General features: G+C 42.4%; 1 protein-coding gene across 2 annotated transcripts in view; it reads left to right on the top strand.

Annotated features, from left to right (window-relative positions):
- The window catches only part of TRIM44 (tripartite motif containing 44), a 108,627-nt gene that overhangs the window by 61,778 nt on the left and 21,538 nt on the right, over window positions 1–25,311 (top strand). The window contains exon 5 of one of the 2 annotated variants that reach the window (XM_072791130.1): window positions 1,272–1,569. The exons of the other annotated variant lie outside the window; for it this stretch is intronic. Coding sequence (XP_072647231.1) covers window positions 1,272–1,275 — 4 coding nt within the window. The 3' untranslated portion in view covers window positions 1,276–1,569. Of the gene's footprint in view, window positions 1–1,271; window positions 1,570–25,311 lie in introns of those variants that run through there. 2 annotated transcript variants of the gene reach the window in all.

Genomic DNA, 25,311 nt, shown 5'->3' on the forward strand with positions numbered 1-25,311 from the left:
TTTTGCATTGTCTTCATTTCAGAAGACCTAGCTAGAAGCCAAAGAACATGACTCTGATACTTGTGGCATGGAATGGAGATGTCAGGACTGTTTGTTATACAGAAGTGGGGTTCTAGCCCAGTTGGCCTTCAGCATAGAGGATCTCTTAATCACATTTCCCTGTTTCAGAACCTGAGCTGACTTTGTTTCCCCTGCTGATGTTGATTGTTTATCCTCTACCCATCCAGACAGGGAGAAAGCTACATTATGCATTATGCTGCCTATCTATAATAAAAGCAATCCTCCTTTGCTAAAGTAGTTGCTTTTCAGAAATTTACCTGTGATAGTCACTTTATTATATTTTGTGTATATAACCAGAGAATCCATTCACAGCTGGAAAATTCAGCCAAGGTGCCTCTAGTTTACTTCCATCTGTCTCACACTAGAAATGCTCGCTAAGAGCAGCCTGTATTCTAGCATACATCTGCCTGCCTTTTTTGGCTTCATAATGCTAAAAAAGAAAGAGAGAAAGGAAAAGCCCAGTAAAAGGGCCCTGAATGTCACTTTACATGCTGTGGTTTTCCTTGAAACTTTTACATATATTATCTCATTTATTTCTCATATCAGTCCTAATATGTGGTTAATACAGTACCCAGAGGTGCAGAGAAGTTATACATACATGAGATGGCACAGCTAAAAATTGATAGAACCAGTGTTCAAACTCACATAGACTGACTCAAGCATGTGGACTCTTAACCATAGCAGTGCTCTGTAATGAGTATGTTGGATGTAGAGTAGGGTACAACCAACACAGAATAGAGAATCAGGAAAGATAAGGCATTTGTGCTGGATCTTGCAGAGTGTGGAAAACGGAGAGGCTTTTCTAGGCAGAAGGGCACCCATGCAGTGAGACCAGCATGCCCCCACACATTTGTGCTGTGTGGGGAATGGTGAGCCACTGCATGCCTGGGCTATGGCAGGAGATGGGACTGACCACCGTGTAGAGGGTCTCAGGTGCTGTGCTGAGGTGCCAAAAGGTTTGTACTAAAAAAATTAAAAAAAAAAAAAAAAAAAGGTTTGTACTACCCCTTTGTCCTTTCTGTAGAAGAAGTGGACAGAATCCTGAATCTTACAGGGCTCTTCCTGTGGCCACATCTCATGATTGTGGTAGGTAAATTATTTGCTTTCTTGTGCCTTAGTTTCCCCATCAAAATAGCACATCCTGTTATACTTAAAGGATAAGTATGCTATGAAGCATTGAAAGTGTTCTCCTTTTGGCTTTCTTTTTTTAGATGAAAAACAAGCAACTGAGCTAAAGTAGCTGAAGAAGAAAATTGTTTGTTTGATTTGTATCTTACACCCCTATTTTGACAGCTTCTGCCTTCTTCAAACTTAAAGTTAGGTTTGGCAAGTAGTTATCTAGTTCCTTCCAAATTAATAGAGAACAGGAATACTAAAGCCCCAACATTTTCCAGATAGATTTAAGACCAAAGGTATTTTTTAAAAGCTAATCTAGGAATTACATCGATGTTGCATTTGTCCCTGAATTAGATGTGGTGCTAAAGAGTCTGACTGGAGCCTAGTTCTCTTCTTTCTTGTTTGTCTTCATAGCCATTCTGGACTGGCTCTAAACAGAATCCGTTTTAGGAAGTCACAAAACTCCAGTCTGTGTTTTAAGAATAACTAAATTTGATGTCATTGCTTATGCCCTCTCAACTGTGGCAGACACAGCAAAATTGTTGTTAGTGGTGTCTTTTTCATTTTAGGAGAAACCTGCTAGTCTCTAGCATCTTCTCACTTCCTCCCAGTGAGAGGCAGGCAAGAGGTCAATAATTCCATTTTGCCATCCTTCCCCCTTTTTGTAGCTCCATGTAGCTGAACTGCATTTGCCTCTGTACCCAGAAACCCACAGCAGGCTTCTGTAACAGATGCCAGGAGCAGAAGCTGGTGTGTTTCTGTGTTTCTTTTTTTCTTTTCTCTTTTAAAGATGGTGTGAAGTTTAGAGTCAATGCATGTAGGTCTCTTAAAACTAGAGCTCCAGGGAGGTAGCTTCAGAACATTAAGAGAGATCAAAGACTGAGGTAAAACTTGGGTACCCTAAATAGTGAGGTCTTTGCCAAGGACCAGTATTCATGTATGTGCCTGTGCCTGTTTGGACCTAGGATCTAACTACGAGTGGTTGTATGTTCATAAAAGAAATATTTCTTTATCCACAAACAGGGGTTTCAGGGAAAAAAAGCTCTTTTATATATATATGCCTCGCTCCCCCCACTCCATAGCACCACACCAATTGTTCCCCGTAGGTTGCAGTGTGGTTGGAAACAGAAAAGCATTTTGTTTCCTTGGTGAGTACGTGTCTCCTTCCCCCCCTGGTTCCATCAATTCTATTTAAAGGAAAGTGAGATTGAGTATGAAGAACACAGCCCAGAAAAGGAGGAGCTGTGAGAGTTGCAGGGAAGGTGGGGAGAGGAGCATTTCTCAGCTGTTCCTGGCTTCTCGACACTTCCTGGTCTACATGCTATGGGCCAGCATGCTGTTGCACGCCACCTGCACAGGTACTGCCACTCAGATGAGGACCACTGAAAGCTGACCGAGCTGCCAGCTTTGCCCTGACTCTTACAGTTGTCCAGGGCTAACAACTGTTCAGATGCAGTAGTGATACTTGCTTCTATGCTGAACATTATAAATAGGAGCTAGACCTGCATGTATTATTCAGAACCACTCTGTGAGCTCTAGTTATCCTATTCTTTTTACAGATGAGGAAATCGATATTATAAGAAGTTATGTGATTAAGCCATAGTTGCACAGTCAGAAAGTGAGTCCATCAGGATTAGAACCCAGATCTCTCAGGCTTAAAATTCTGTGCTTTCAACCGCTGCATTATACTGCCTTTCTCAAGAGATGCAAGATTCGTATCTTCCAACATCTTAGCTGGGAATAAGTGACAAGCCAACAGGGATTTGGCATTTTTATCAGGAAATTCTTTTATTTTCTTTGTTGAATGACAACAAGCAATTTGCCTGAGACAGAAGTTGAGGTGGAGCTTGCCAGGAAAATGCGTAAGGTGGAATGAACCAGAACTTCTTTCCCCAGACAGGTAAACATGAGTTTACTCCCTGGCTTTTGGGGAGCCAGCAACTGCCATCGCCTCTTCTAAAAGAGCCACTGTTCACCCAGTGGCAGGTGCAGGCCAACTGTTGTCATGGCAACGGCAGGAGAGGCGAGCATGTTTAATTCCAGAACTGATAATTAACTGGGGGGTGGGGTGGGGGCAGGGAGAGAAATGGGGGGATAATTGTTTCAGGAGGGAAAACTTAGCAATTACCAGCAAGCTGCATAGATGAAAAGGCCAGGCACAGATGCTCCAGCCCAGCATGCCCTTAGAATTCAGCACTCATCCCCTCTGGTTAGGAATTTTTGATAAACTGAAATGAAGGGTCAAGTCCCCAGTCAACCAAGACTCTTTCAGGAACCAGGTGAGGAAAGAAGAATGTTACATAGGTTGTAAAGAGAAGTGCAGGGGGTTAGATGAAGAACTAGCCTAAATTATATCACCCAACCAGAAACAGTCTGGAAATGCTATCTAAACTCTGCGGGAAGAATTCTGTGCTTGGGGAGAAGACAGGGCACACAAAGCATACTTGTTTTGAGTTCCTGCTTCTGTGAATGGAATGAGGGGAACTGGCTTATTAGAGTGTAAAAGGAAGATGTGTAGGGATGATGCACTTGTTGAGGTACTTGATCATCGTGGGTGTTAGTCTATAAGTCCTCAGAGATTGTAATATTGAAAGTAAGCTAAGCATTCCACATGGATTATCTATCTCATTTAATCCTTACAGAGCCTAGCACGAAGAGAGAGAGATGGAGAGAGAGAGATGGGGATGAGTAGAGAGGGAGAAAGAGAGTCAGGGAGAGAGGGACAGATTTTTACTTTAAAATGGTACGTCTCGGGGGTGTCTGGCTGACTCAATCAGGAAGGCATGTGACTCTTGATCTCAGGGGTGTGAGTTCTAGCCTCATGTTGGGTGTAGAGATTAAACAACAACAACAACAACAACAAAAGTAGAAGTCTCTGGGAAGAGAAACATAGCATTTATCCAGCAGTATTACAGAGCACCTTCTTCATTCCAGGTATTGTCTTTGATGCTAGAAATACAGTTTTCAACAAAACAATCAAGTTTCATGTCCTAGAAGAGGTTTATAATTCTAGAGTCTCAAGTAAGGATTGAGAAATGTAAGTGGTATATAATTTAAAAACACATTTTAGGGATGCCTGTGTGGCCCAGCATTTGAGCGCCTGCCTTCGGCCCAAGGCATGATCCTGGAGTCCCAAGATCGAGTCCTGTATTGGGCTCCCTGCATGGAGCCTCCTTCTCCCTCTGCCTGTGTCTCTGCCTCTCTCTCTCTGTGTCTCTCATGAATAAATAAATAAAATCTTTAAAAAAATAAAAACAATTTTAAAGAAACCCATTGGTTTCTCTCTTAAAACCAATTATGAGAAATAAAATTTGCTTGCCTAGTCCTGGCTGGGAGGAAAATATGCAGAAGATAGAATAAAAGAGAAGTATTGGTTGATAATCACTACTTAAAACTATGAGCTTCCCTTCAATTTTCCAGAGTTTTAACAAACTCTAATAAGTTGATGTTGCCTTTGCAAGTGAAACAATTAATATCAAAATTTGGGAGTTCGATTGACACAATAATTATACTGGAAAATGTAATTTTGCCTGCATAATAGAAGTGGGATTATTTCAAGGAGATCTCATTAAAGTGCTGTTCATCAACAAAGAGCAGTGTAACCTTTCTCTTATTAGATTAGTACAGGGTCATGATGCAAAAGGCTGTTGGAATAATTCTCAGTCTTTTGTTCTAAGAAAATAAATTAAGCACTGTCTTGAAGTCTGGATATGGAAATTGAAATCATTGAAGACAGAAAAAGTGTGGCCACTCAAACTGAAATCAACATAACCTCCTTTCCTTTCTACAGGTTTCATCCCTTTATCATTTATTTAACCAATCTTACTGAGTGTCAGCCATGTACCAGGCAGTGCTAGCTGCTGGAGCTATAGAAGTCAAAACCAAAAACAGTCCTTGTTTACACATAGTGATTGGTCTCTCCTCCACATTTCAGGGGCATACATCTGTTCTGTCTTCTCAGCTCTCTGCAAGCTTAAAGAATCAGCAGCTTACTTAAAAAAACAAACAAACAAACATGCTATATGCGCTTATAAATGGAAATCCCCCAATGCAAGGCTTCCCAGGTATATTAGACTGAATGCTAATTATTTGAATTGTTGACTTATTCTTATAAACCAGGATTCCATTGTCCAGTAGTGTGGCGCATGCTGCTGACTGACCCACCTCTTGGAGTTGCCATGGTACAGTACCATGGTATAATGGAGAGTTTGAGAAGCCCTGTGATGATGAGACCTGCCTCTGTTTTCCCAAACTTATTTATTATAAGGTTTTTTTAATTCCTGTCACATAAATGTACTGAAACACCAGCATTCTTCAACTGGAGCAATGTAGCTCATTCTCCACTCTATGCTGAGACCTGATACGATTTGCCACCCAGAAAGAGGGTAGAAGAGAGATAATACAATATATTAGGAGTCCACACCTCTCAGGCTGAACTCTCTCCCTTATTGTACTTCACTTCAAATTACTGGGATTTTTGGACTGTTACTATTGATGTAATTTGTTTCCAGTACAATTGGAAGTGTGGTTATCAGGGGTACAAATAATTGAAGCTGATACACATTCTTGGGAAAAAGAAGCCTAGAAATGGCCACTAGGACATATTTTTAAATTGACATGAAGAAAACAACTTGGATGTCTATAATTTCATTAAAAATAAGATATCCGTCGTAAATAAGGTTTTTGTTCTTTTCATCTTAGTGTAATTCCTTCCACTATTGAACAACAAAAAATTGTACAAATTATACCAAGCACCCAGCACATTGCCTAGTACAAAGTGAACCCTTAAATATTGGTTGAATGAAGGAATGAATCAGATAATGACAAGGAGCATTACTAAATATAAAACAATGCAGAACAAGGTCATTTTTTGTTTATACACTGACAGAAATCAGGCCTGTCCTCTTGTCACATGATAGTGCTTCTTACATCCAGTAGCAATCAGGTGCTTATCACAGATTGGGAGGAACAAAAAAAATAAGAGTATTTTACAAACTGTTAAGTGCTGTATCTGGAGTAGTTACAGTTTTTTTCAATAATAATTATGGAATTGCTCAGCATTCTATTTCAGAAATTTCCTTGATATGACCAAGCACTAACACTAAATGGATTCTATACCAGGATCACAGTATTTTCATTTAAAGGCCAAGAGAGAGGCTGGCATCTCGGTGATACAATCAATTAAGCATTCGACTCTTGGTTTCAACTCAGATCATGATGATCTCAGGGTCGTGAGAGCCTGTGTCAGGCTCCATGCTCAGCACAGAGTCTGTTTGGGATTCTCTCTCCTGCTGTCTCTCTCCCTCTCTCTCAAAATAAATAAATAAATCTTTAAAGAAAAATAAAAGGTCAAGAGAAGTAGGCAGTGAGACCAAGGTGTCAGGCCTTCAGTGGAATTCTCTGTCTCTAACTTTCCTCGCACTCACTCTGTTTGTATTAAGGAGTGGGCGAGATAATATATATATGAATGATAGTATGTAAGAAAGGCAAACAAGAAATGGAAACAATGCTCTGTGCCCTTCAGAAGTATAAAGCACCAAACAAATGAAACAGGATTGGATGATAGAGTGTTTTTATAATGGTATTTGTTAAGACATAATTGTATTACAACTTAAGGTTCATATATTCACTTAAATACCAGATTTTTTAAAGATAAATGAATAAACATTTACCAGAAGTAATAAAGGCAATAAGAAAGTTGACCTTGATTAAGCACCTTTACAATTTACAGGGTGCACACAGACATCTCATTTCCTTATTCTGACTAGCCTGAGAGATGGTTTTGCTATCCTCCTGTTACCTATTGAGCAGATTGGATGAGAAAGAGTGACTTGTCCAGGGTCTCCCAGCTATAGCTGGAAGAGGCAGGAGTCAGCCCCATTTGAAGTAAGGCTTTCTTGTTTACATTCTGTGCTTTCACAGCTGCTTTGGTTCAAAACATAATACTTGTCCTCTCTTCTCTCTCAGGTGTGCTTCAGCCCTTGACTTTCTCCTTCTCAGTAAATGGCATCATCATGTCTCAAGCAGTAACCTAAGAATAATATCCAATATCTCTCTTTTCTTCACACTTCTTGTCCAGTTAATCAGCAAATCCTGTCAGATTTGCCCTCAAGTATACATCAAATCCAAGGACTTCTCACTACCACCCCACCATCCTGGTCCAATCATAAACTTTCTCACCAGGAATCCTTCTGCTTTCCCCTTATCACCACCCTTATTCACTCTTCCTCCTCCTCCCCCGTTGCATTCTTCACATAGACCCTAGAATGATCTTTTAGGTATAAAGATCATGTAATTTGTACATTCAGAATGCTCCAGTATGAGTTGTCCTGTCTGGAATTTGCATCAGAGTAACGGGGAAAAGGAGCTGATAAAGTCACACAAGATATGGCTCCCACTTGCCTCTCCATCCTCCCCATGTCTGTCACTCACCCCATTTCTCACTTTAGCTCACTGCATTCTTACTGTTCTTTAAACAGGCATGGTGTTCCTTCTGACTTCATGGCCTCTGTGCTTGTGTTCCCTTCTGCCCGCAGATTCATACCCAGACCTTCACACATGGCTCACTCTCTCACCTTCTGTAGGCCTCTGCCAAAATATCACCTCTTTAGCTCTCCATTTCTTACCCTGCTTTGATTTTCTGCATATACTTGTTACTACATGAAAATATACTATGTATTTAACATATTTTCTTTCTTCCCCACGAGAAAATAAGTGTCATGAGGGTAAAAGCTTTGCCTTTTTCACCACTATATTCTCAGTACCTAGAATATCACAGGCACACAGTTCATTATTTGAATGGATAAATAGCTCTGCAAAATCCATCTTCTGAGTTGTGGAGGGAACCGTGTCTTGGAATAGGAAACCATTACATTCACTTAAGAGCAATCTGAGTCTGTCAGCTTGTCAGGTCATGTCCCTTCAGCTGTTATTTGTGGGTCTGCTGTTGTGGTCCACAAAACTGCAGAATGAGGATAGCGACAGGGTCATAGGATTCAGAGTGGGAGGAGCAAGTGGAGATGGAATGAGCAAATGTATATGCTCATTGAAAAGACGTGGAAGAGAAAAAAGCTTGTATCTGACTTTGAGAGCCTGATCTGCTCAAGGACAGCTGGTAAAGGAACTTAAATCCTTTTCTTCAAGGTTGCTGTGGAGCCCTATACCCATAAGGCTTGACAGACCATTCGGGCAATGTTAAAATCATAAGCCTTGGCCCTTTCATTCATCCTCAAACCTTGGCCAAAAGAACACTCTGCCCAAGCCATAGGCTTCCCAAATGACTATGAAAATAATGCTTATGCATCATACTTTTTGCTTAGAACCAACAAATATTAAAGTATCTAGGAACAGTTCACTTACCCAGGGCTACCTCTTAATGATAGGAAAGTCTTCTCTTCATTATATTCAGTTTTGTTTTGTTTCTCTGAACTTGCCCGTGTTTAAATAAATGAGTAACGCTGTCATTTCTCCAACCAGATCTAACCTTAATGCTGTTTGGAATGAGCAAGCTGCATCCTCTGCAGCTACCAAATTGATTTAGAGGAACTAACCCTCCTGTCTTAAGTACTGTGTGTTGACACTGCAGGCAATTAGGGATCCTTTCAGAGACTCATACTCTGCTATCTTTCTGCCCCCGGCCACTCAGCCTTTCTGTGGTCTCAGTACTTCCAACATCCTTCTCCTTCTTCCCATACCTTATCAAAGGGGCCGTCTTGCTTATGCTCTGACCTACATAAGCACTTGTTTCTTGCTCAATAGAAGCTGACCGGTAAGGCAGTGACATTTCTACTTGCTGTAAGTTGCATTGACACTTGTAGCATGAATCCTGCAGCAATGACGGTCCTTACCAAATAAGTAAAATCTAGTTTTTCACTCAAAAGAAGGACAGGGGGATTGTTTGTTGGTGAAGAGCACTATTTCAAGAGCCTAACGTGCTGCTGCTAATATCTTCAGATTGCGGGGAAGCAGTGTAGCTAGGGGGAGGATCTGTTACATACTTCTGGAGCAGTTCTGGGGTCAGCTTGATGGCCCAGACCAATGGTAGTACCTAGAGGAAGTAGTTACCTAGAGAATCATGCCTTCCTGCTAATGCTTTAGGTCCTTTAGTTCTTTCTTAACTGAATCAAATTACAAACGTTGGATCTATGTCAGAATAGTACTTAGTAACATGATAATAGAATCCACTTACTGAATCCTCACTAAGTGCCTAGTAAGTACTAAGCACTTGGCATGTACGTGAACGTTGCCCTGAACCTTCAGGCTTGGTGTTAGTGGTAATCTTTCAGGTGTATGACGGAGAGGTAAGGAGAAGTTAGTAGAGAAGAAGTTCTTATAAGAATGCTCAGGTAGGGCAATTCCGGTGGCGCAGCGGTTTAGCGCCGCCTGCAGCCCAGGGCGTGATCCTAGAGACCCTGGATCGAGTCCCACGTCAGGCTCTCTGCGTGGAGCCTGCTTCTCTCTCTGCCTGTGTCTCTGCCTCTCTCTCTGTGTGTCTCTATGAATAAAAAATAATAATAATAATAAAACAAAAAAAACCCCAAAAAACCAAAAACACAATAATACAATCCTATTTAAAAAAGAAAAAGAATGCTCAAGTAAATAAAGAGCACAGGAAGTCAGCCTCCTTACAAGCCTCATGGACACACTCCTATTCCGGATCTAGTGCCACACTCGGGGCCAGTGACCATGCTGCCTCTTGAGTGGCAGTTTCTCTGGCTGTCCCTCTAGCACTCTGCTATTACTGAGACTCAGCTATCTGTCTGCTTTTTAACCTATACCACTCCTACCTTTCCTTCAGGGCCTGACTCCGTTCCCTCTTCTTCCATGAATCGTTCTTGACCCTCTCTCTGGTTTTTATGGTCCATCTCTGGACTTAGCACTTTCTTCTCTGTTTTGTAAGTAGGCTGAATGTTGTGTCACACCAAGAACCTATGAACTGCAGAACAGCAACATCTGTGCTTGATTTTTCTTTCTCTCAGTAACGCATTGCTAATGGTATACATGAGCAATATTTTGCCCTGTTCCAGACTTGGAAAATGACCAGGACTGACCAGGACTTAAGAGCCTTGGCCATTGCTTAGATAATAATGATCATGGCCATAATAGCTGACACTGATTGAAGGCTTACTGTGTGCCAGGCACTGTCCTAAGGGTGTTACATGTCATGATTTCATTTAATTCTTACAATAGCCCTTTAAGGGCAGAGGCTCTTACCATTTCTGTTTTCCAGATGAAGAAAATTAAACATGGAAAGATTGAATAATATGCCCCAGGTCACACAGCCAGTAAGTGGAAGAGAGCTAGGGTTTGAACCAGAGCCATCTGTGCAGCCACCTCTCTACTGCTTTCTCAAATCACCATGGTAGGCTTGCGCTGAAATAAATACATACATAAACATTTTAAAGTATTTAGTAAATAAATACTAAATAAATGAAATTTCTCCTGTGGACATCTGCTCTAACGAGGGGTTTTACCCTGATTATTCAAGGCTAGTTTCTTTGCTGTTTTCATTTAAAGCTGCACACTTGCCCTGTCTGCTGTGTTTGGGCCTTCCGAGGTCAGGGAGAGCTTGGGAAGGAGTAAACTGCTCTCAGGACTGTGGTAGGAGAGCCCTTGGAGAGATTTGGGCAGTGCCCTTTGCCTGTTCTTGGTGAGTAATAGCTTGCAGAGTTGCCTTCACCACCCCAGCCGCCCATCTGGCTGCAGATTTGTGTGCCTTGTGTGCATGATGGGATTGGAGAATAGCAGCCTATCTGAGCTGGCCTTAGTGCAAGCTGTGGTCTGGAAAAGCAGGGACAAACTCAGATGTATCATCGCAAGATATTTCCCCAAATAAACAGACTTTTTGTTCTGACTCCTTTTCTAGCTGAGGCCTGGCTGTTTCCTCTTCCTTCTTTTAAAACAATCTTTCTTGAAGGCATTTCTCTTCCTTCCTGCCTTTGAGTGATAGGGCTGGCATCTGGGAAGAAGGAAGTGATCTCCTCCTTCAAAGGGTATATCTCCATCAGACCTGAAGGTTGTTTACAATGAAGATGTTGCTGCTGGAGGTCTGAGTCCGGTGTGGAGTTAGCAAGCCAGATTTCTAGCTCCCAGAGGACTAGAAGTAAGAAAGGCGAGCTCTAGCCCCGAATTAGCTAACATCAGTCAGTAAACAAGACTTTCCCAAGCCTTACTCAGGTGATTAGGCTTGTGGTAGGATGCCATTTGCTTTACAACCAAGAGGAAATGGTGGAAAATAGTCAAGATTGTAATATATGAAGAAATAAGACAACAGTGAGATAATACATCATTAAAAACCAAACATGTGTTTCCAACTCTCGCAGTTTTCAGAGTTCTCAGAACCAGGCTTTGGGATCAGAGGTTCTGGATCTAAATTCCAGCCTTATAACCAGTGGCTCTAGAACCTTAGTCCTACTATTTAAATTCCCTAGACCTTGGTTTTCTCATCTGCAAGATGGAGATGCTGGTAGTGTCTAAAGTAAGGTTACTGTGAGGATTAGTGAGATGATGTATTTACACATTTAACAAAAAATGTCTGTAGAGTGACTTCTTGGTGCGAGGCAGTGTTGTTAAGTGCTTGGGGAATGCACATGCCCCTGGAATCTCAATGGCTGCAAAACGACAGATGTTTCTTCCTCTCACTGCATGACCATTGTGGAAAAGCCTTAGCTCTGCTCTGCTCCCTTCTCCATTCTAAGACCAAGGCTAAAGAGTAGCTCCTATGTGGAATATGCCAGCAAAGGGAAAAGAGCAATGGCAAAACCATGCACCCTACCCCAGCAGAGCAGGGGATTGCAGCTGGGGCAGTGTATGAAGTGATTTCAGATGGAGAGGAGAGTCTTGGCCCAAACATCGTTGCAGTGATACAGGTGAAAGATCTTGAAGTTCTAGACCTGGATCAGAACAGGAGCAGCGGGCCACATGGGCTAGGCCAGGGAGATGGAGAGGATAGAGTGAATGGCTGTGTTTGAGGAATAAAGGAGAAAGCTGGAGCTAAATTGGGAACCCTGGCTTCCACGCCTCCCTCGGCCACTACTTCCTCATGTAAACTGGGACAAGTCATTGAGCCTCACTGGGCTTGAGTTCGAACATTTATAAAAGGAGAGGCCTGAGTCTCCTGTAGCCCCTGAGGTTCCTCTGGCTCTATCCCTCTATGGCTGTAAAACTCCAGGGTCCTTGTCTTAGGAGACCACTGTGGGGAGCTGTGCTGTTGAGAGGAAAGGTTGATTTGGAGAGGAAGTCCCTTCTGCATGTGTCTCCACCCATGAGGTGATCTGCCTTGCCCCTGTGCCTCTGCTCATAGCCTTCACTTTCTCCTGGGCTTTGTTGTGAACCCAAAACAGGAGATAAGATTTGTTTTTCATCTCCAAAGTGGGATCTGTGGACACACAGGGCCTCGAGGTCATGGGACTTATGTAGCCTTGTGCATGATGTTTCTCTTTGGTATGCTGGTGTCTCAAATGCTTCCAGTGTATTTCACATTATGATAACATCTTCACACTGTCAGCCTGGGAATCTCTTTAGGGAAAAAACTTATTTCCCCCACCCCCATATATCCTCAGAATAAGAAATTTCTGCCAACTCTTCCTCTCGAGGGCATGCTTATGCCTCTCTTAGTCTTTACTCACGCCTTCCCTTGGGAAGAAGGGTAACTTGTCTGATTGGTGAGAGTCTGGCAGTTACTTGGCTTATCTTCTCTGCTGTGCAGGGTTAATATGTTAACAATCACTGCACTGAAAAGACAGCATGGCCATAGCTTTCTCTCTTCTCTTTTGCTTTCTTGGATCACTTGGTTCAGGCAGGATGGGCCTTCCTTGCACTATTGCTCTCCTTTGCAGTAAGCAGATTAGGAAGGAATTGCCTCCAATGGACCCAGATAAGCCTTTGTTCCAGCCTCTCCATCAATTACTAGATAAAGTAAGCCACTCCTTCCGTAGGATTTGGAAAACTTGGATATAGTGGCAGGAGTGACAGGAGGCACCTCATGTATCATGTAGCCTCAGACACCCATCCTTCTCGGTCAGCACGGCATTTTATTGAGTCTCCATTAACAAAAGTAGCACCTTGATGGCAATTTAGCTCCTTAAGCTTTTGCTCTCCTTATTTGAAATGAGAATACAGTGAATAAGTGACACCATAACCTTCAACAGAACACTTCTGGCATCACATCACAGTTGTTAATGGCTTTCTAGCCCCCTTCCTCAGCTTTTCCGGGGGGGAGACGCAGCCATTAAAGAGGAGACCTTCTTCACTGCATCATAGGTAATAGTTCAGGGACAAAGCTGTGTTCCCATCGACCGGTGTCTGCTTGACCTGGAAGCTGTGTTTCTAGGAACCGTCATCCAGCTCTGTACCTGGCATTTAACCACTTCAGCCAGACTGCTGGGTGTGCTGCTTTTTTCATTTGGTCATTTCAGTTAAATGGCTACTTTGACTTCTCAGTATTGAATTTATTGTGCGGTTGAAGCTCACAAAGATGATAGTTGTATCTAATAAGTTTGAGGTTTTCAGCCTCTTTCCTATATCCAATACCAGGCAGTGTTTTGAAATACACCTTTTAACTGGCAGATATTTAAATCCTGACATGATATTGCCCCCCCCCCTTTTTTTACCCGTAGGCTTTCTTAAAATAATAGGCTCACTCAGTTGAAATGGTTAAACCAATTTGTGTGCATACTTGTGACCTCAGTTGATCTGTTACAGAAAAGGTTAAAATTTTGATTATTGTCTCCAGGAATCCCCCCATGAGGCACAACTAATGGGCATTGATTGGTTTATTCCACCTGCAAGTGTGCCAAACACTGTGCAAGGCACAGTAGAAATAAAGAACAAGCCATGGACCTGCTCTCAAGGCACTTGCAGCACAGTGGAGAAATGGAACTCATGAGCAGAGAATTTACACTATACCAGTGTGAACCATGTGGAGACGACTGTTATGTGCTATGGGAGGCAGAGTAGAAAGTAACTAGTTTTAGTTCTTTGTAGCAAGTTGGAAGATGTCACAGATGGTAACCCACTCAAACCAGCAACCTGCACAAAGCTTAGCAGCTGGAAGTAGACTGGGGGAGGGTAAAGAATGGACATCAGAATAGTAATCTCTGTTCATTACAAGGGGACTTTGAGCCATGGTTCATTCACAAGGGGAAACTGCTATAATCACTAGTTAAGTCCTTGGTTGGCATTGTGTTTTATTCTGTAAGAAGAGAGCTTCGCCAACATTCATTCTGGTTCTAAAAAGAGCATGAACATAATAGAAATAAATTTGGCATATTTGGGGGCCTGTTCAACTTGGAAGCTTCATTTGTTCATTCATTCATTCTCTCCCTCTTTGTGCAATCTAAAAGAAAGAAATTTAGTTTCTTTTTCACAGCCTTCTAGCCTTTCAGCTATTCTGTATTGTAACTATGGCTTCCTACTAGAGACTGCTGGTAAGGAGCAGAAACCCACAAACTAGTTCAGATAAATTGCACAGTGATGCATGGAGAGGATGTGGGGCATTTCACAGAACCCAATTGAAGGAACTATTTCTGTGCCTGGTGAAGACAGAAATGGGAGCTGGTTAAGACTCTCGGGCTCCATCCTATGTCTCTCTGTCCTTCCTGCCTCCCTTTCCCCGTGACAAAGCAGCCTCCTGTGTTTACCTCTGTCCCTCCTCTTCCCCTATAATTCTGGTGTACCCTGGCACCACTTGGAGCCCAGCTATAGCAATTTTCTTTTACAGGATTCAGTATTGCCTCATCACAGTCTCGAGAGAAAACCCAGCTAATTCACATCTACTCATTAGCTGCCCTTGAGTTAGGTGGTCATACCTCAGCCAGACAGCTTCAGTAAAAAGGATATGTGGGGGTGGAGGAGGAGACATGTGGTTTGTAGGATTTCTCTTCCCCAAGGAGGGGGTAGGGCAGCAGAGTAAATTGGGAAAAATTCAATGAAATTCTTCTCTGCTACCCTAGAAACAAACTAGTACATAATCTAAGATGACAATTTAGTTTTTCTTAACAGTTTTTGGTAATGAGACAAGAGAGTACCCCTAAGTGGCCATATCTAGTGTCCATCCCAGACAGGTTCCATTTCTTATACACCCAAGATTTCCAGATAAACAGAATAATGATCCCTTAACTAACATATGGCTCCTGAAGCAACCGTGTTTCTCATTTGCTGTGACCTGTTATAGGCCAGAGTATATGAGAAAAACTGAATTTGAAATCACAAGGGCTACTTCCAATGTCTTACTAATTTGGTGACTACAAACAGTTCTCACTTCTTAGAAGCTGTTCCCTGATTCACAGAATGGGGTTGACTTGTTCCTCACCAGCCTCCCTGGGTGCTTTGTAAGAAGCACATAATAAATGTGCATTGAATAATTTTGTGAATAGTAAAGTACCATACAGATGAGTTCATTTATTAATGAATTATGTTAGAGATGGGAACAAAGATACAGTTTTTTTGTTTGGCACTTAACATGAGATGCTTTGGAATAGACCCTCTGTCATCTGCTTACCTAAGGCAGGCCATGGCTTTAGGTAAGATCCATAAACACCGAATTTCTGGCTCTCCACCTTTATATCTCAAGGCTGTCATCAAGCACTTAGAGTTCCTTGGGTGAAAGGTATGATGGAAGATAATAAATACATGCTTCTCCATGAGTATGCTTATATCATCATGGCTCCTGGTCATGATAAGGGGCCTTTTGTTTTGTTAATTCTGGAAGTGGAACTGTTCTAATCATTAGAACATGAACTGGGGTGCTTCTTTTAATTAGATGGTGATGGTGAGGAAGAAACATGGATCACAACGTATTTCCATTTCGCAAACAAGTAAAAGAAGCTGAATAATTTGTTGAAGGTCACTCAACTAGTAAGTTGAAGAGCTAGGATTCCGTACAGTTCTAACAAAATTCCTACATTTTTCCACTATGCATCACTGCCACCAGATCTTAGAGCTCAGTTTATTTAGTCCAGTGATTTCTGATAGGGGTGCTCAGATCCCAAGAGGATCTATGAAGATAGAAATAAAAGTCTATGGACTATTTTTGGTATTTCAAAAATCGTAATGGGAAATCTTAAATTTGACTATAACAGGGCCAAGTTATGTTAGCTATTTTTCCCCTCCTTCTGACCTAATTTTTCAGTTATTGATTATTTAATTCATACAAGAAAACTAATTAAATGTTCAAAAATGCTATTTGTTAGACAAAGAGTTTCCAATTCTGAAGCCCCCTGAGGGCATATTAGGGTCTTTGGTGGTGAAAAAGATTATGAAATATAGTCTGATCCAAAGACTATAAACTGATGGATCATTAGCCAAGTCTAGCCTAAGGAAGTATTTTGTTTGGCTCATAAAGTATTTTTTTGATTTATGAATTACTGCCCAGTATTTTAAAATTGGAAAGTTTCACATCAAAAAACAGATATTTTCGGCTTCTTTTGAAAATTCAAACATGCTGACAATACTAGATCCATATTTTCCCATGCCATTGGCCTTCTGGCTCCTTAGATAGGGCACGCACTTTCCCATTGACCAGTCTTCACCTGGCCTAACTGATTCATTTCATTTGTTCACATTACCTACTGGATCCCTAGAAGCATTTGAGTCTGTGATGTCTGGGCTAGTCCAGTCTCCTCATTTTGTTTCCTGATTATAAAGTCAAACCCATTCCATTGTTGTAATCACTCACACCTTTTTGTGTCCTGTACACTTTTGTGTCTTGGTCTTCTTATGTTGTTATTATAAGGTCTTTCATACCAGGTGGTGTATTTGGCTGTACTATATGCCTGAGAACAGGAGCCACATGCCCATCATCAGTTCAGGAAATGCTGCTGGCATGGTTTGGGGGGTTGGAAATGTATTAAAGAGTAAGATGGCACTCCTGTCCTGGGGAAGATCACAGCCCAACCTTGTGTCTTCTTAATTCCTGGAAGCATCTGTCACCTTGGAGAGTACCACGTACATGTTGCAGGACCACTTACTAGAGTACCATGACTAGCAGAGTGGGGTTTGATGTCAGGAAGACCTAGGTCAGAGTGCTGACCCACCCTTGATTGCCCACTTAAGCAATTTATGTGAACTCTCCAGCTTCAGCGTTCAGTGGGGAGAACCTCGGTGAAACGCAGATTGAAGGACCTGATGCTCAGAAGGGGTTAGGCACGGTGCTTAGTAAGTACCAGTATATGCTGACTCTGAGTCATAGGGCTGGACATGCAGTTGGCACTCAATTAATGCTTGTTGAATTAACAAATGGGTGGACAGAATAAGTTCAATGTGAAGAATTCAATGTATTTAAATAGGCAAATAGCTGTCAAGGATAATGTCACCAAAAGTGTCTCTGGCAGGCCTGGAGACCACAGTTTTTTTATGCCTTTGAAGGTTCTGGTTTTAATGAGCCTAGAAGTAGCACATGTTGCATCAGAACCAGCACCCAAAGTTCTTTAAAACAGATTTATAAGCTTATCTGTGAAATAACATCACCCCAGTTTAATATAAGTTGATGCAAAGTTGAGAAGAGGAATAAATCTCTAATAATCCTGCAAGGTAGACCTGTGCTTAGTGTGTTGAGAATGTACTCAGGACTTTAAAATTGGCCTGTAGGCTAAGCCTCCCTGAGACAGCAGGTAGACGTTATCTCTGTGAACAGTCATCATGGTTGCTAAGGTGACTGCTCGAATGGAAAAAAGTATTAGACCACTTTCCCAGAGCCACTGGACAGCCTCTTCTTTTTTACAGCCTTAAGGGACAGGCTGAGGAGGAACTGACTTATTTATTGTGTGCTATCACTGTCTCATTTAATTGTTAACACTGATCCTCTGAAACAATTTACTATACAGATGACAAAACTGAAGCTCAGAGAGATTAAGGGACATGTCCCAATTCTCATACATCTTGTAAACAGCAGGACAGGACTCTGGCTCTTTCCATACCACACACAGTCTCTCAGAGCCAACCTTACCATCTCGAAGTATTCGTTGTGGCCACCAAACTCATCGTCATCCCCACTCCCAAAAGAAAGCCCAAGTAAAGGCCAGCAAATTTATTTTGGATTTGGATTTATTAAGCGAATACTCACTGCTCACTTTCTTCTTATTCATAGTCAGCACATGTTTATTAAGCTTGCACATTATGCCAGGCACAGCTCCTGTTGCTGAGGATACAGGGTGAACAAGACAGATGAGATGAGGTTCCCTCTCTGGTAGAATTTAACTCTAGTGGAAAGAGACCAAAAAACAAAACAAAACAAATGCACTACTGAACCACTAAATACACAAAATAATTTCAGGTATCAGTATTAGGACATCAAATAAGGTGATTTGATTAAAAGGGACTGGGGAGAAGAAACTACTGTAGATAAGGTGTTCAAAGAAGAGCTGAGGAGACCACTTCTGAGCTGAAACGTGACTGAACAAAGGAGCCAGTCAAGCAAGAATGGGGTGTGGGAAGCATTGCAGGCAAAGGGCACAGGAAGTTCAGGCTAGAGGCTGGACTCTGTGAAGACCACTTCACCTCTTATAGACTTTTTTTTTTTTTTTGATGTAATGTGCATGACATTAGAGCAGTGTTTCTGATTTATCATCTGAATGATGATATAATGTTTGATACTATTATTTTTCTGGGTATTTTGGCAATGGGGTAGTAATCTTACTTTAAGGCTGTGATCTATACAAATCACAGACCTAAGCTGGCTTTATAGGAAAAGGGAGGTCACAGGAGTTTACATCTGTTTCCTGGCAGAGAACCACATACCTTGGGCCCTGCCTGGGCAGTGGCACACTGCATACAAGGATGGTAAGGACCCAGACACAGCAGGATCAGCAGGAAGCCTCCAGAAGCCCTGGTCACACGGACGGAACTGACACCTAGGGAGGGAGCCACTGATGTGATGTGATCATTTGTTTTGGTGCCAAATGAGATTATTCCCAGGATGTTTTTGGTTGTCACAAGGGGTAAATTCTGACATCCCAAAGAAGGAAATAATGTTATTTTATTTTTAGAAAATTATGGACTAAATACATGACCTAAAATAATTTTGGGAATAGAAGTAGGAGGAATGCCATGAACTCAAGGTTCGAGCGGAATAACTTTTCAAACAAAAATCACTGCCTAGATTAATGCTTCCCCTAACCTAGACACCCTGAACATAGTAATAGGAATTAGAAAGCTATTTGCCGTGTTTCAGAAATATGAATGGATAATAAGGCTAGACAGGCTATCATTTACTCTGTGCCTTTCAGCTCACTCTCTCTTTCATTGGCTTATTCAGTATTGCAGTGAACCCTTAATGAGTTATCCACTGTGTGCCAGGTATAATGCGAAGTGCTAGGAAATTTTTTAAATGACTAAAATAAGAATCCTTGCTGTTGAGACATTTGAACCATCTGGAGAGCAAAGAGACAAGTAAATGGATCAGTACAAAGCAGTATAACATGTACTGCTCGAGGTGTTTATGGAGTGCTTTGAGAAGTCCACAGAGTGGGGCAGGTGCTGGGAATAGGGTCTTGGAAAGCTTCCTAGAGGAGATCTTACTAAATCTAAGTTTAAAGGACATATATAAATTAGCCAGATGGGTCTAAGGGAATGAAATTCTTGGCAGAAGAGTGATCATATACTTATGTATAGGTAATATATAAGGCTTTTAATTCTCCAGAGTACTTATGCATTGTATCAGAATTGTGTTCAGCTTTGAGGAGAACTCTGGTATCAGTAGCTGAAGCAAACAAGTGTATTTGTTTCATGTATTAAGTTTGGAGGGAGATGACTGCTGGCTTTGGTTCATTGCCTAATGATTTCAGTACTGCCACATGTCTCTCAGACTCCTGGGGCTTGTTGTCGTGTGATTGAAAAGGAGCTGCAGCTTTGGGTATCATATCTGTGTTCAGGCATATAAAGGGCCATGTCTATTAATCAGAAAAGTAAACATATCCTCAAAGAACACCCCCCACCCAAACCAGAAGACTTATCCTTCTGTGTCAGGGGCTTGGACCAGGCTACATGCCCCCAACCTCCCACTGCAGTATAGGCTTTGTGTGTAGATACTCAACTTTTCCATCCTCCAGAGTAGGAACCAGCAAGGGAAGCAAGTTAGCAATCACTAAATCACCCCAACAGTGGTATCTGCCAAACACATTTCATCTTACTTGCTCCTCATGATAAGCTTATAAGTAGGAAGAGCAGATGTTAGTGGCTCCACTTTACAGAAGAAACTAAGATCCTGAAATCACAGAGCTGTACCTTTATGTAGCAATAACAACACAAAAATGAAAGCTAATGTTGATTGTGTGCTTCGTACAAACTGGACGATGCTAAGTGCTTCACCTTGTTCTCATACTTCCTCCTCTTGCAGCCCTGCAAGGGAGGCTCTCCTTATTTGAGAGATGAACAATCTGAGGTATAAGGAGATGTTGCCACAACTCTCACAGGATCACAGAACTAGTGTAGCACAGAGCCAGGATTCCAACCTCAGTTCTCCAAAATGCCAACCTAATGATCTTCTTGCCTTTTCTACCTTTAGAAAACTCTCATGGCTTTCTCCCTGTGGGTCCAGTAAATGTGCCATGTCACCGAAATGGCCCAGAGCCCTTGAAGCCACCTCCTGCCCCTGTTACTCTTGTTAATTTATTTGACCCACTCCTGTTTCTTCATTATTGCTTTTATGAACAGAGAATCCAGCAACACATTATTTCAAATGTCCTGCCATTATGAATGCATTTCCTTTCATCGTAATAGCACCAACCATAATGAGTACATTTTGTATCTGTGCAGATGTCACTGGTGTTTTCGATGCTCCATTCTAATTTATGTTGGAAAATGAATACTTAAAGTATTGCCCAGGCTCCCATTACTCCAGAGGAAATGAGGGACACCCTGTGTGTATGCATATGTTTTTGCATTCATGCAGCAGATAGAATGTTTTGGTCAGAATGAATTGTGTGCCTGAAATGATTCTGGCCCTTTCCTGGAAGGACACACTGGAGGTAATTTGCCATGCACGTCAGCAAACCTGTGAAAACAGGTTTCTTTATGAAAGAGTGTTTGGGCTTGTTCAAGGGACACAAATTATACTCAGATTTTGTTAGGGAAGATGGAAAGCTTAGCTGATTGAGGGATCCAAGTTCTAGGGTACCTCAAGATCTTCTTGCCTTCATGTGCACAGCGTATAAGGTTGCTGTTGTGCTTGGTGTCAACAAATCTCCCCATAAGTCAGGCACACACTGTCATGGCCTTTTTGACGTTGAGAGTGAATAGTGAGAAAGGCCCACTGGGGCATAGGAGGTGCTCGGTTTGGGGATAGTTGCATGAACCGATCTTTATGTTGAGCATCCACAAGGTAGATGATTATAGGCATAGAATTTGAAATGTGGATTGTGGTAGAATGTGGCTCCTTTGTGGAAAGAGGCTGAGGCACTCAGCTATCTAAGAAATGGTTTTCCCTATGTTTAAAACAGTATGTGGGCCATACTCTCTAGACACTGAGCGTGTCTGTCTGTCAGAGATACTTGGGGTGGTATCTTTTTAGATACATCTATGCCAAACGTATCCTTTCCAAGGCTCGGGATTGAGGTCGTGAAAGGGTACCTAGAAGGTAGCCTATGAGACTGATTATTAGGAATCTTCATTCTTGGGTTCTAGGAATTAAAGGAGGTGGCACAAGTAGTTTACAGAATAGAAGTATAGCCTAAATTTCTATAAAATCCTGAATTTTTTTTATCACACTTATTCCAGCTAAATCTTTTGAATATGCAGGAGTTGCTACTTAATAAAAATTGTCTACTCAGTTTAGGACTACTGACTTAATATACACAGAGATCTGCAATATGCACATAAATGAGAGGGGTCTGGAAATGTTTTTCTTCTAACAACAACAACAAAAAAAGGGCCAGACCCTTTCTAAAATTTAGCTTGGGGAAGAGCAAAATTTTTCTTTATATCTAAATGATCTTAAATCTCACCAGCTTCTTATTGCTAAAAAATCTATCAGAATCTAGACTGTAGAATTTCAGTATTTGTCCTTCTCTGTTTCGTAGGGAGTGCTTTCACCTCCGAATCTCTGCAGCCTTAATTTTTGCACAATGCATCACTCGACTTTTCTGTCAATACTTGAAAGACAGACTTGAAAGAACTAGTTTTTCCAAATCTGCCCAGAAATATAAGCCCAGATAAGACCAACGCAATAACCTTAGAGAAGTTATTGTTCTTTGCTTCCTTGATGACAAAAATCTACTAACACTTGTCCCATACTAAAAAGTCTATAATTTACAGGAGATTCTGTAGGACCAAATAAACTGTCAAAACACAAATGTATCTAGCCCTGAGTTGAATCTGAGTCCCAAATCCTCCTTTATTGCAAACTCAAATGCCAATAATGCCCACTGCAACCTCTAAAAGGAAACAGCAAAAGGCAAACACTTTCAGAGTTCTGTGTGTCTGGGCAGTCTTCGCTGTTGTTCACCATTTGCTCAGGGCCAGTGATGTGAAGCACATTTTACTTTTGCCTTGGGGCAGGGTTAGTCTCTGAAAGGAGTACAGAAATGAGGGTGCGGCTAGGAGCCACGTCCTGCAGCAGTGGCTTCTGGTTTCCGTGGACAGATCACAGAAGAAGATGCAGTTTACCACTAGAGCAGTTCTGAGTCAGAAGTGGAGACTGAAACCTCTGGGTCTCCATGCCACTGTTGAGGTTAGAATGAGGAGCCAGGGTGAGAACACAGTATGTGCCCAGTGCTGCTGCTGCCTGCTGAGTTGAGCTGGCAGGGAAGTCTGGGAACCAGCCGGCACTGCTCCCCGGAGGAGCCGCCCATCTGAAGAGTTCCTCTAGCAAATGTGCCTTCAGGGGACGATAGAATCAGAGGCAGAGCCATTTGCATTAATTCATCCTACACATGTCTTTTGCCTCCTAAAATGTTCAAGGTTCCTGCCATATGTATGTATAAGTTTCTGGTCTCTAAATAGCTGTGCTTGTAGTCTACTCTGATATGATTGAACAGCAAGGGAGAAGACTGGACCCAGGGAGAATATGGCTCGCTCTTTCCTGAATCACGTTGTGTGCACTTCCCCTGCCGTTCTTTTGTTATAGTTGTCCTTAGCCATGAAACAAATGCAAGGTCTTTACATTTTTCCTCAACAATAAATGGTACCAACTGAATGAGGACAAGCTGATGCCAAATCTGTGTATTTTCTGAAACCATTGATCTGAGATAAAGCAGAAATTACTGTAATAGCTATCATTTATGTTGACCTTGGGCCAGGTATAGCATTAAGGACTTTAATAAGGTATATCTTATTTAGTGTTCATGGCTGCTCTATGACATGGGGTTTATTGGACCCCATTTTATATGAGGATTTAAAACACAGAGAAGAAAGTGATGTTCCCAAGGTTACAGTATCTCCTTATTTCAGAACCCAGTCCTTCCCTTTCACATGGTCATTGACAATTAGAAGACTGAAGAAAGAGTCCCTCGAAGAGACTCTGTTAGCCCACTTAAGATCTCTGGGTTCCCTCTTCCTTTAATCAAGCACACAGGAAAGGCCATGGTGCTCCACACACCAGCCACACTAGGGCCTGATTGCCCCAGGCGTAAGAGCTGCCAGCAGGTGGGTCAGCAGGATGCACACCTGGCAAGGTCACAGCCCAGCGCAGCATTGTCTTTGGTGGGAAGAACAGTGGCTTTGCCGTGGGACAAACCAGGACTCCAAAGGTGATCAGGTCACTGACCTCTCTGAGCCTCAGTTTCCACATCTGTAAAACAGGGTGTCCTAATGCCTTCTTCACAGAGATGCAGTCCACATGGGATGGGAGCTTATATATAACTACCTAATATAGTGCGTGCTCACTAGATAACTTTTAAAAAAACATATAGTTGCTTAAAATGTCATTTTATTCTGTATTAACAAAAGGTTTCGCAGGCACCCTGAAGTGTTTGGGCCCCAGCAGGAGCATCATTGAAAGATACAGTGTTCTGCAGGTTCCCTGAAGGCAGGTTCATTCTTTAGAACGAGTGTTGCCTTTCCTGGCCTGTTTTTCCCTCGAGGTAGGAGGCAGGCCATGCCCTCCCATCTGCCTCCCTATCCTGTAGCTCTCCCCCCAAGAATTCTCTCACCTTCCTTTTGTGATTTCCTTAAGTGCTTTTAATGGCTGCTTGACACTGGAAAGATATTCCCAGCAGGCACTCAATTTGTAATTGCCGCTTGTTGCTTGGTATGAACTTGTGGCTGACCTCTGGGAAAGCAGTGGGAACCCAAGGAGGGAGCCAGGCTCTGCTCCAGCAAAGCAGGGCGATGGGCCCTGAGCAGCTGGCAAGCACCAGGAGGAACAGCTCTCTGCACTTCCCTCACACCTTTGCCACCTTGGTCCTGTGTGTCTGGAAGTGTAATCGGTAGAGGATCGTGGTGTGGGTAAACTCCCACATTCTTAGCACCAACCAAAAAAATAAGACCAAAACACAGACTATGAACACAGGCTTCTGGAAGTACGTTTCAGCAGTGTGTGTGTGTGACCACTGTGAGGAAGGGTGCAGTGTCCTTAGGATCTTCCCTGCATACTCCAGAGCCAACCAGCAATTATTCCAAGGCCTATACCTGAGGGCCTGGAGGCCCTCCCACTTTTTTTTTTTTTTAACCTTCTAAATATGACTGTCTTCACCAAGGGGAAGGTGATTGAGGTACAAGAAATAGAGGCAAAATGCAAATCCGTTATATCTTCATTTCACAAATAGACACCCAGCTGCTCAGCAGGGTTGTAAGTGTTCAGTCATAAGACATGCCCTCGAGCAACAGCTCACTGGCTAGAGGAGGAAGAGCCAAGTGTCATCCAGGGTTAACGCCCCCATAGGAGACACATGTAGTAAGTAGCCAGTGACCAGCACCTGGGAAATGGGTTCCACGGTAAGTGCTTCGTGCCGAGACCTGTGCGACCCACTCCCTTGTGCCTTACGGGCTGGGCCCTAAACCACACAGCCGGGACTTCATAAAGACGCTTCAGCGCCCGCCACTGTTGACAGTGTCCCTCCGATCTCTCGGTCCTGCTCACCCTGCACTCCACCCCTCGGTGGACCTTCCCAGGTTGGGACTTGGTGACGAATCGTCCTGTTCAGGACGGGCGCCCTGCTCGAAGCTGCCCCTCTGCCCCTGCCCCAGCTCAGACTCCTGCCT

This window comes from Canis lupus, chromosome 21, assembly GCF_048164855.1.
Source record: "Canis lupus baileyi chromosome 21, mCanLup2.hap1, whole genome shotgun sequence".
Taxonomy (NCBI): Eukaryota; Metazoa; Chordata; class Mammalia; order Carnivora; family Canidae; genus Canis; species Canis lupus.